The following is a 12,666-nucleotide window of genomic DNA, read 5'->3' as shown; positions in this document are numbered from 1 at the left end:
CAAATCTCGAGTTACTTTTTCAACATAAATCATAAATCTTTATGTTTTGCGACTTTTTTGGATGGTCTTCACAATAAACTTTGCCTGTAGAAACATTTGCCAGTAGTTCAGAGCAATAATACAACCGAAATAACATATTTCTAATGTTTAGGTCCCATTCTGATGCAATCACAATGTATTAATCATAACGTTATGATGTGTTTTATATGCAACTACTGAGTGAAAAACTGTCACTATTGCAACCAGCATATCCATAATGGAGCTGTATGTTTCCTACTGATTTTTGCGTAGATTTATGGCTATGAGAAATCAACTAACGGCTTTATGAGAATAACATTTACACGACGCAGGTGATTGATGCTTGCTGAAAACCAGGGGCTATTTTCCATCTCATCCAAACTTTGCCATGACCACACATGTCTGTCACAAGTTCAGAGAGCATTTCAATGTTGTTGACAGATGTATAAATGCTTATAAATGGTCCCTCAGACAGAATGTTGAGAGAGCGTTTAACCCCAGAATGAATGATCCGGGACCTCCCTGGATTTACCCACAATAAAAAGACACTCGAGCATCCCGATACAAATATTGGGTGATTTGTCGGCTTCTTTGTCATTTCATGACATTTTCAAATGACATTCTGTAAACTTCAGACAGCATGAATACAATCAATAGGAGATGAGTTAAGCCTGTGTTTCCAAGAGGCTTTTTGTAATTTAAGAGTCTGTGTACAAACATCTGATGATTGAACAGCAAATACTCAATTATACTCGCTCACACATGATTGGATCTTACCAGCTTGTAAATACAGAGTGGTGTGGGCCAAATGTACAACATTTACAGGGAGCCTGCTCTGTCTTAGCATTTCATTTTGTTCTCACACTCTTCCACACATATATGCACACAAACACACTCCCTGGTGCATCCACAATACTCCAAATACCACCTTTTCTTAACTGGAAACAATAAAACCCACTCGTAGCTGCCTAATGCCCACTGGTCCCAACACATACACCCTTGTTATGTCTTCTTCCCAGGGCAGGGAGTTATACATTATGTTATCTCCCTAATCTGCAAACCAGCTGCAACTGGAAATGAATTAATAACAAATAAAATGCGCCCAGTGCATAAAAATGTGTAGATTAGCCTGGGGCACCTAAACAGGAAGCAGTGAAACAATTAGACTTCTTGTTTTGTCCTGACCTCTCTTTTGTTTTGTTCTACTTCGCTGCTGAATAGAAGGAGCACGTAGATAGAGACTGTTGTTTCTCTGTGTCTGTAATCACCACGGTTAAGCCTCCCTGGTCATAGCAGGGGTCAAATCTGCGTGAACACCCACTTTTCATCCTACAGTGAAATTAAATACAGCGTTGCAGTCGAGCTCCATGAATGCTGTAATTCTCTGCTGACTGCAACCCACACCGAGTGCTGCAGTCAAGCCACCCAGGCCTGCGCGGTGCACGCATGTGATAACAGGCAGCGGCGGTATGGCGTCCTAATTGCTAGCCTGAGTGCTATTGGAGGGAGTTTTCAGCAGGTTTCTTTTTCACTTTCGCTCCATTTGATGTCTTTGAAGCTGCTCTTTTATCCGCTGCTGCTCCTGATGGCTGTTGTCTTTGGTGTAGTGCTGTGTGCGTCCTGCTCTTTGAGCGTTTTCTAACATGTAACAATTGCGAGCCCTAGAGAGAGGAGAGGAGAGGAGAGAGGCTGCTCCTCTCACATAACTTTCCTCACATAAATTCATATGTGCACGCGCACGACAACAAACAGGATATATAATCACATTTAGCCACAGCCAGTCACTTGTTTTTCTTTTTCTTTCAAAGACTGCTGTCAGTAAAAAGCTGCTCTGTGCGATTGTTTAACGTGCCCTAATTTGATAAAGGCCCGAGTGCGGGAAATGAGAGAGTAGTGTATTTGTCTCAGGGGTTGTAGTGGAGGTAAATATAGCAACAAGACAGCACCAGTTGATATGAAGGATTCCATGGTGTGGAGTGCTGTTGTGACTCACCAAGCTTTGATGTGTGTGAGTGTGTGAGTTTGTGTGTGTGTGTGTGCATGTAGGTGTGCATGTTTGCCCACATGCATTTGGCTTCATTCATTGTGTTAATCACATATATTCGATGGACGTGGAAATCATTTGTCACGGACTAACTCGGTGTGCGTAAGAATCCACTGCAAAGAGCAAGAAAGTGAGAGTTTGCACAAGTGGACGACGTGGGGAGAGAGCAGGGGAGAGCAGGCGGGAGGTGAAGACGGTGAGAAAGAGCCTGTGTGGCTGGCTCCCGGCTGGCTGCGTGTGTGGGGGGGGTTGCATGTGTCTTAAGTGTGTGTTGAGAGGAGAGCGAGGGCGCTGGTCGTCTCCCTGTCTAATCAGAAGAACACTTGTGTGTCCCCGTCTCATTGTCTCTTGGGCCCCTTCTGAGCGGAGCCCCCCCCACCCCCAGCATCTGCACCTCAGGCAGGACATGCTGATAGCTGCCGGACAACTCCACCGCCCCAGACACAGGTCACATACAAGTCACACACATAAGACTTTGGACCGAGGAGGTGTGCAGGGAGGATGAGTGTGAATGCACGGGCGCCATTCCGGCTGATGATGAGTCCTGCGGGGGATGCTGAATATTACTGGAAATTAATGATCCCTTCACAAATTCACTGTTGTAGTTTTCATTAAAATGTACAGGAACGTCCCTGTGGTGTGCTCGATAATGAGCCCAGTGACACTTGTGGTTTATGGCATTTTTTCTGTCTCATATCACTAATATGTTTTCCTTAACCTTTGAATAGCTGCTCTTTTTTAATTCTGAAGAAGAGCTTTTCAGGTCTTGAAACAAAATGAGACGCCTTAGGACAAACTTCTCTACATTAAACGATTTAATCTGCAGCAGTGAATAATATATTTAATCTGACATAATGAAGTTAACCTCTCCAATAGGAATAGCACAGACACACACACACACACACACACACTGCAAAGTTTGTCTTTACGTGGGACAGTCACAGGACAATGCGCGCCCCCGCGACCCCAGCTTTCCTGGTACATCGCACGACAGCGGTGCGCGCTCCCGACTCAGCAGTTTCCCAGTTCCGTCTCCTCCATTACTGGCGAGGCTCCGGATCAATAATTCAATAGTTTTGGCGTCTGTCCTGCCCCGAACGTCGAGCTCCACAACCACAGAGCAGACTCCATGTGCAGACTCTGTGAGATCGGTATTAATTAATAGCTAAAGACATTGTGTTTTGTGTGGAGATATCGGAAGGATAACGCGATCTGGATTCCTATAATTACAGGCTCCCGTGTCGGGTGTTTATTAAATGTTCAATAGGAGGCGGTTAAGATGTCAGGAAATGAATCGGGCAAATTTGTAAGTCAAGTGAGGCAGGCGATGATAAATCTGTTTCTTTTTTTTTTCTCTTTGCAGACAAAGACCTTGGTTTTGTTTTACTTGGTGAGCATGTGTACGTTTCCATGCGCTTAACTTCAGGCGATAACCATGGTTTGCATTCTGAGATGGGCACGAGGCCAAGCGAGGCATGAGTTCTCACAACTGGAAGTCCACTGAATACCATTAACCTATATTTTGCTTTATGTCAAAATGTTTATTTCTTAAACATTTGTTTCTTTCTCAAACTGTTCATCAAATCTCAAGTGCTCCTTAAGTATGGCGAGATGTAGAGTGCATTATTGATGCATCTAAGAAACAAACAGTGGATATAATTACATTTAAAAGCATCTTTGTTCCTTATAATTATTAGGCCGTTGGGGATTATCTCAAGGGTCCAGCAGGATGTAATTACTGCAAGAACAACACAGTCGTTTCAAATCTGAATGAGTATCATGTTATTTGAATACAAAAAAAAAATAGAATGTGTGCATCATGCTGCACACGATCCCCGTCCTCATTCATTCTTTATCTGACTCCTTTTTTGTTTTAGCTTCTACTGGAAATAACCAGTCCTCCACTCCAAACACTCCATAACCAAACTATGAATAATGCATGGTTTAAACATGGCGGCAGCAACAGACACCATGTTCCTGACTAAACGGGCCTGTCACAACTGTGACGTTATCAAAAGACCTACAGCTACAGGCATGAATTATTAAAAATCTAGTGCCCTCAAAGCTTTAGCGCCCATAATAATAACAATAATTATAATAATGATAATGTAATAAAGGCCAATTCAAATTGTAAGAATAATGTCAAGTCGTTAAAGAAACTTTAGTTAATTTATTATGAACGAAATAACATTTTTGTTTCGGTGGATTCACGTTTCACATGTGATGAAAAAAGTAAAACAATTCTCATGAATACTCTTCTTTTTTTTCCTTCATTTTTTTTTTTTTTTTTTAGAAACCCGTGCCTCAGGTTAATTTCACTTCCACTGTTATAAAAACATCAAAATTACATACAGAAAGCACGTGATTTTTTTAATACACGGAAATAAAGTAAAATACAAAATGAACAACTTCCCCACAAGGCATCCATAAAGCCACGAAATCATAAAAAATAATGCATGTGTTTTTTTTGTGTATAAACATATTTTACATCACGTGCCCGTACCGGTCCAGTCATCGTGTTTGTTCGTTTTTTGACTGTGTTGTAAAGGTGGTGTTCATGACATAGCACCCCCCTTTAGAAGGAGGGAGCACATCGCCACCTTAAATATGGACACTGAAAGTTCAGCAGAGCCTACACATATATTATAATCTCACATTAGTGGCCGGTGTCGCCCAGTTTCACCTTTTACACCAGAGGAGGTCCACACAAGGTCAAACATACAGGGCCAGACATTCAAGAGATAGGAAAGGGGGGGGGGGGGCTCACATCACATCATCCATGCAAACACTGCTGGGGCCATTTCTGAATTCGGACCAGAAACACTTCGATCGGTATTATTGTCTCTCTCTCTTTTCTTTTTCCCCGTCTCCTCTTCTTTTGTCCAGGAATTCCCGCTCTGTCCGTCCACAGAGAAAGTGTTTTTGTTTGTGGTTGTTGAAATATAACGAGGCCAGCCTCTATATAAGTTCAAAATTAAAATCAGAACAATAATAATAATAATAATATCATCATATTGAAACGGAACAAGAACAGCTGCAGGATGGTGCGCCTCATGGTTTTGGCAAAGTGTGGAGCGTCCCAGCTGCATCCTCTTCCTCCTCCTCCTCCTCTTCCTCAGGGTGTCCCGCTGCAGGGGGCTCTCCATCTCTCCATCTCTCCATCCCTGCCGCCACTTTTTCTTTCTTTTTCTCGTGTCCAGAAATCACGTCTGTGTAGGCTATCAACAGTCTCTTTTTCTTATCACATAAATAGCCTATACTTTTTTTATATAACTCATCGTCCTTCATTTGAAAAAAAAGGAAACATAAATATCGTCCTTGGATAATTCTTTTCCTCGGGTTGCGTCACTCTGCGAGCGTTCGTTCTTTCTTGGGGACGTGTCGGCCAGTGCGCGCACGCCCCGTGTCCGCGCCCAGCCTCCCCGCGGCGTCACAGTCCCAACGCGGCCGCGTGCTTCTTGGCCTTCAGCCGCAGGTCCGCGATGCTCGAGTTCTTGCTGGTGTTCTTGGCGGCGGCGGCGGCGGCCACGACCGACGCGGCGGACGCGGACTCGGCCGCGAGCGTCGCCAGCGGCAGGCCGAAGGGCGGCGCGGGGAACATCATGTAGGGCGCGTGCGCCGCCAGGTGAGAGTGCAGGTGGTGCTGCGCGTGGGCCACGGCGCTGTCCAGCTGCAGCTGCGCCTGCACCTGAAAGGAGAAGGGCGGCACGTTGCAATGACTATCCTACGGGACGGGACGCACGGATAGGGGGAGAGAAGGGGGAGAACATGCGTTAACTTTGCAGCGGGAAGCGTGAAGGCTCATTTGACTTGTGTGTGACTGCAGCACATGTGACTCAGCTGTGTGGAGTGCGAGTGCTACGGGCCATCATTCGGCCCCTGAGTGTTGACTGGTGCAACTCTTGTGATTTAAAAGGTCAACTTGAGAGTTTATTTATTTGAACATCAATAACATGAAATCTAATCAAATCAGTTCAACGCTTCACTGCCTCGGGGCATCCTGGGCCTTCTACACAAGATAATACACCCAAACCAGGCCAGCGGTGCTAAAGGTGAGGCCTGGACCAAGTTAAATGTAGCATGTAATAAAACTCATTTTACAATTCTGTCTAGAATCTCACCACAATCCACACACAGAGGCTGAAGTTCAAGCTTTATCAAAAAAACAGTCACTCCCATCACTGATGCACGTATATTAGACACACACCTTAATTTCGTTAGTGGTTAGGAAACATTGAGGATATCCTGGTCTTTGTTGGGCCACTGCCTTCTAACTACCCGTCTATCTATCCCTCCTTTAGCGCTAATAAAGGCCTGTTAAAATGTTTGTTTGCCCCAGTCAACTAAGTGGTCCATGAAACAATAGAGGGACCTGGCACACTGTTTTATTTTTTTGTCAGTGTGCTAATAAGAGTCTGGTTACCCCCTTCATTGGGACCGGAGTCTCTGCATAGCACTCGGGCTGAGCCCGTGCCAAGACAGCAGTCCGGGGATTGGTCTGCTTTTTAAGACTAGACGCTTCAAAGTAACTTGCCTGTTGGAATGGCATCCGTAAAGCCCCCACGTTGACATATGGCGCTACACGACAAGCTTCGAACTGACTCGCTGCTCCAATCAGCACTCCTGCAAGAAAAGCACAGACGACAGGCATGCTTTAATTACGAGTGGGGGGGAATATGCAAACCCACCAACCAATTGAGGAAACAAACGGGCTGCACAACAATAAGCAGGGGGCTGATAAGTGAACTCTAACAGATAAACACTCTAAGAGAAAATCTTCTGATGGCACAATTCGCTGGGAAATGAAACTCGTGCGTAAAGGTGCGGATTGTTGCGCATGCAGATGCCTTGTAATGCAATAAAATAGAATGGAAGTCTGCAATAGAGTCTTTTTTGGAGCACGCATGGATTAAAAGAAAGAAAACAACAACATACCTTTATGTAGCTGATTTTCCTGCTTTCTGCATTTGGCTCTTCTGTTCTGGAACCAAACCTGCAGGGACACAAATTAATTAGAGGCCTATATATACTGATTGGCAGCTGCTTGTGAGGCCACGTGTAATTCCTCTCAAAAGTGACAACAACCGCAGAAAAACAATATCCCCGGGGAGCGCTGAAATATTAATGACACAGCTTAACCCCGGATTTTAATTATTACATTTAGCCCTACAACGAGTGAGAGCGAGAGAGGGGATGGGAGGGGAGAGGGATAAAAGGAGCAGAGTGGTGCAAGAAAGGGAAGAAATTGGATATTTAAAAATCGTAGGTGCATAGAGAGACCCTTGTTGGGAGTGCATGTGCAGGGGTTTTGCACCATGATATAACGAATGAATAACCTTGTGGACGGTTGGTTTCATCTTCTTATACAGATAAGTGTGTGTGTGTGTGTGTGTGTGTGTGTGTGTGTGTGTGTGTGTATGTGCCCCCCCCCCTCTCTCTCTCCCCGGACCCTCAGATATCGAATAGCAGCGATGCTGTTACAGTTTTGGGGACATCAGAGCGAGCTGCGATCTGAGACTATCTCCATCTCTCTCCCCCCCTCATCTCCCTCTCATTAAATGACCGCTGAAATTAATTACCCTTATCTGCAGAGAAACCCGTGTCAGAGAGAAACGCTTAAAAATGCCTCGCAGATTTGTCTAATCACCGCCATAACTCGCACAAAAAGAGGAAGAAAACACAGACACGCTTCAAAGACATCTCACTCTCTCTCTTTCCTTCTGCTGAAATCCACCAACGATTTCAGAGAGGGAGTTAAAAACAAGCCTTGGAACACAGATTAAACGATTTATTACTATGATAATCTGCTTTGTATCTCCACACACAAAGCCAAATTAGCCCACAATACAAGGTGTCACTCTGCAATCTCCCCTCACATAATATACAGCGAGAGCATGATTGAAATATCATATTGATTTGGCTGTCAGCATGGCTTCGTATTGACCAACATGGCGTGTGTGTGTGTGTGTGTGTGTGTGTATGTGTGTGTGTCAATCGGAAGTCCTCGTGCACGCTTCAGGTTAATTCATTGCGATGATTAAAAAAAAGAGAGAAGCAAACTGCTGATATTGATCGAGGTATGAATTTCTAAAGAGGATAAAGACATAAATGTGTGGTCCCTGCATGCAACTGGTAAAAAAAAGAAATATACAATACTTTAATAGAAGAGAGGGAGACAGAGAGGGGAAGAGGGAGAGATCTGTTCTTGATTTGGGTAGAAAATAATACATAATTTATGTAAATCCCCGAGCTGTGGCTCCTTGTTCGGGACACAATGCGCCTTATTGGTGAGATTCCAGTTCAGGCCGGGGGAGCCCTGCGAAAAAGCTGGCTTAAACTTTAGTTGGGTGGGGAGGGGGGGGTAAGTTTAGGATCTGCTGGGCCCATTTTTTATGATATCCTTTTTGTCATATTCAACATGGAGACAAATGCCCAGTAAACTCCCCTGAGCCGGGGCACATACTGGATTAAAAGGGGGGAGTCTGGAATAAGATATTACAGAGGTTTTTCTTTTTTCGTTTTTGATAAAACAGATGAGAGGAGTTGTCTATATGTTCATGCCCCCCCATCCCTCCCTCCTCCTCTTCCCTGCTCCTTTTACACAAGACATATCTGAAACCCCCTCCTCTCTCAGCCCCCTCCCCTAACTGGCTGAAGTCTTACTGGGTTTCTGCGCAGATGGTGGGTCCCCATGAAAAACGACAGCAGCAGCTCTGACAAACATGCAGGCCCTCGTTCGGTAACATACACGCAAACCCCCCCAAAAACCGAAGGCAAATATGTGACGGCTCGTTTGTTTCCCCTGATTTAGACGATGAAGATTAGATCGAGTCTCGTGATGCAAAGCGAGGCCTCAGTGAGAGAACTGATGCAAATTAAGCAGCCAAAACATGCGGAGAGAAAATATGTTCTAATCAATAAAACAATAATGATGAGCTGATAACATTTGGAAATTGTTTAAAAAAGAAGAAGAAGAAGATTGTGCCAAACTTGAAATGTGCAAACACCACCTCACATTTCAGGTCTACATTGTGAAGCAAGTGTGTGTCTGTGCACACAAATCATCCATATAACAAAAACGAATGGATTTCTTCTCCAAACCTGTTTATGTTTAAGGAGAACAATATGGTGGACACGTGGGCGTCATGAAGTTATTTCTTATTGTTTCCTCCAAAATAAAATAACAATAATAATTATTAGTATGACTTTTATTTTTAATAGTAGTAATGTTATTTCTATTTGTTTGATTTACAATAGTTATAACTACTTTATATTTGTTTAAGCACATGGCTCCCCCTTTAGACTAATCATTTTTTACAAATTCTACCATGATACTGTGTTGTTGAAGATAATAATAATTATTATTATACATTTTTGTTTATAATTCAGGGTATGATTTATTGTACTTTCATATTTAAAATGGGGTCAGTGTCATTGCAACAAAGTCTCAAATGCTGCCTGAAATTATTTCTATTATTATAAATCTTTTTCAACAATGTGTTTTCTTCTTTTCCTTCCTATTTTTTTCACATTATTTACAGTTGAGTATATGTACTGGTCCTACCTGTACTCGGGCCTCCGACAGTCCCAGTCGCTGGCTCAGCTCCTCCCGCATGAAGGCGTCCGGGTAGTGGGTCTCGTCGAACAGCCGCTCCAGCTCGTTGAGCTGCTCTAGCGTGAAGTTAGTCCGACTTCTCCTCTGTTTGATTTTAGTCTGTGCCTCGTCCTCGATGGGCTTCGAGTCCTCCTTCCTCTCCTTCACGTCCGTGGTGCCTGGCGAGAAGAGACGGAGGAGGGGGAGGACATCAACATCGGCTGCACCTTGACCTCCATGTCTGCGGTCATCCTTGGCCTCCATGGTCACATGTTTAGGTTTATGTCATATTTCAATAGGAGTTCGCTCCTCAGAAAAATAGGCCTCACGGAAATTAGGCTGCATCTATTCTTTGTGTTGTATAGCTCATACTAAAAAAAACATGGTTGTTCTTCATCATAATACACATGCACCAAACTGGCGACTTATTGCAATTAGAGAGAGGCAACACAATATAGCAAGCGATGTGTATCCACCCACACTTATTGAATAAAGGCTCCTGACATAATCGGGTATGGATAAGAAACACAGATTGAAAGAAAGAAAGAAACACAGAAAGAAAGATAGAAAGAAAGAGAGATAAAAAGAAAGAAAGACAGGAAGAAGCATGCCCTCTCAGCCATCAGATATCACACAGCTATCAGACCTCGGATGTTTTGTAGAGCTACATAAAGCTCTTTAATTATTAACTGCTTATAAATATGCAACGCTGTGCCCACTGTTGGATGTCTGATACACGCTTGTCGCAGCCCCGCTTTTAACCACGATGCCCATGACGAACAGATGTCAGATTATTTTTTTTACAAGCCATCCAACTAAACTCTTAGATAAACCCTGTCGATAAACCCTGTTCCCAGTGTGCTGTCACATATTGTCCAGCATTCAGAACAACTGACTCTTCAAACGTGAAACTGAAGCACATGGAATTTTGGTTTATTTGGAAGCATTAAGCACAAAAACACAACATATATCTTGAGTCTAGTTTTATACTCACTGATTTTGATTATTTATTATTATCTACGTGTTGCAATTGGCGATAAAGCAAAAACAATAAATAATTTAGGGAAGCGTTTCATCTATTGTTTCCATTTGATATATCCGATTTGTGATCAAGCCTCCTGTCGCACCTGAGCTGCTCTCACACCTGGGAACAGACATCTGTGTGTTAACCCGGTGAAATTAAAGCCTTTCGTGTATATAATACATGAGATAAATATATATGAGTCAGTGTCTCTAATAATCAATAAAGATAAACTATAATCAATCGGAAAATTGCAGGGTTTTAGACCAAGAGCCACAATTGCTACTATAGCCTGCTTGTGATAAAAATGATGTTGTAGTGTAAACATTGAATTTACGTCTTGTTATATCAGAGAATAAAACTTGTTCTTTCACCAGGAGGCCTTATTATATTATGTGCATATAACGAGTCTTTTCTGATGCTCTGAATCTATGATTTGAAAGTTTTTAAAAATGCACAACAGCAAGACAGAAGCGAGCTGCAGGCTTTTGATTGAAATGGAGAATATTATGAGCTGTAAAAAGGCGATTTGAACTGTGCACGATAAGAGAGAGCAACAGTTCACGAGTTAATTCTCCTCCAGTGACCAAGCTGTAACTTCATGGAGACCCACGCTAAAACCTGCAGTGATCAGAGTATCGGATCACATGTTTTAAGTGTGTTTTCGTAGATAAAATCGTTTCTATGCTGCGTACATGATGTTCGATTACTCTACAGTCTCCCTCCCCTCTTACTAGAACTCCTGCACGGACGCACAACAGCCACACATGCAGCCGCCTACCGTCAATGAGTTTGGGGCTCCCGGCGTCCCTAATCCTCTCCGGGCCGAGCATGTCCGTGTCCCTGCCCGGCGAGAGCGCGACGTTCCGGGTGACGGCGGCTGCCTCCTCTCGGCTGCCGGGCTCCGCGGATAAAGGCTCCCTGCCCGGCGCTCGCGTCGAGCCGGTCTCTAAAACCTCCCGGTAGGTGATCACTTCCTTCTTCTCCTTCACTTTGTGATCGAAGGACTTCGAAACGAAAGCGGTGAGCTCTTCCATCACTCTCCTTCACCGGAGGAGAAGAGGAAGAAGAGGAGGAGGAAAGAAAAAAAAAATCACACACCACCACACACACTCATGCACTCGATCCCTTCTGCTCCACGGCCGCTTAGAGACATCAATGGTGGGGCTCGTTTTAAAGTCGACCCATTGAAAACGATACGAGGTGATGCTGCCAACTCTGGTTTAAATAAAAAAAGCACAACATATATATTTATATAGAAGCTCTAACGATGTGTCTTCTCAGCCAATTCCCAATTCCTCCTCCTTTGGTTGCGGAGTTGGGAACCTGCTGGTGATCCTCTATTGAAGTCACAGTATTTATACTTTGCGGCGCCTTGCCCCCTTGATCCGTGCAAATTACCTCCCCTCAGGATGCCGGGATGAGCCCCCCCACCCACCTCCCTCTCTCCCCTCCCTCCCTCCCTCCCTCCTTCACTGATATGGGAGAGAGAGAGAGAGAGAGAGAGAGAGAGAGAGAGAGAAAGAGGAGTTTAGAAAAAAAAAATCATTAAGCAGCAACGTCGCTATTGGCCATTAATCCGAGATTGACAAGATGGACTAATTAATTTAATTAAGCGCTCATTCGCTGCTATTGTCCTGAGTTAGTTTTTTAAACACTCGGGAGATGAGGATGTCCCTCTGTCTCTCTCTCCCTCCATCTCTCTTCCTCCCTCTCTCTCTGCAGGGGTGTGGCTTAAAAAGACCCTGAAAATGACACGAGAGAGGGAAGCACATGGATGAGGAGTCCTTCCTCACTCTGTCTCCCTCTGATCTGTGGTGATGGTGCAGGATGGGATGGGATGGAGGGGGGGATAAAGACAGCGATGACATGGAGAGAAAAGAGGTAAAAAGCGGACCAGCTGGGATGCAGAGAGGAGCGTGCAGCGGCGACGTGCACGCACAGAGAGCTTTTCACAGAGAGTGAGGAGGCTCGACTTTGGCTTCACCA

The 12,666-nt window shown here is 44.1% G+C and overlaps 1 protein-coding gene across 1 annotated transcript; it reads right to left on the bottom strand.

Moving 5' to 3' along the window:
• Positions 1-4,152: 4,152 nt before the first annotated feature.
• shox2 (shox homeobox 2) lies at positions 4,153-11,963 on the bottom strand. The gene is made up of 5 exons (XM_062386184.1): positions 11,459-11,963; positions 9,627-9,835; positions 6,998-7,055; positions 6,597-6,685; positions 4,153-5,786 (listed from the first exon to the last, which is right to left on the bottom strand). The coding sequence occupies exons 1-5, from the start codon at positions 11,712-11,714 to the stop codon at positions 5,493-5,495; spliced, it is 906 nt and encodes a 301-aa protein (XP_062242168.1). The 5' UTR covers positions 11,715-11,963; the 3' UTR covers positions 4,153-5,492.
• Between the last annotated feature and the right edge of the window lie 703 nt (positions 11,964-12,666).

The sequence above is a fragment of the Platichthys flesus genome, chromosome 4 (assembly GCF_949316205.1).
Source record: "Platichthys flesus chromosome 4, fPlaFle2.1, whole genome shotgun sequence".
NCBI classification, from domain to species: domain Eukaryota; kingdom Metazoa; phylum Chordata; class Actinopteri; order Pleuronectiformes; family Pleuronectidae; genus Platichthys; species Platichthys flesus.
Note: the sequence above shows the minus strand (reverse complement) of the source record. Positions and strands in the feature narration are given on the sequence as shown.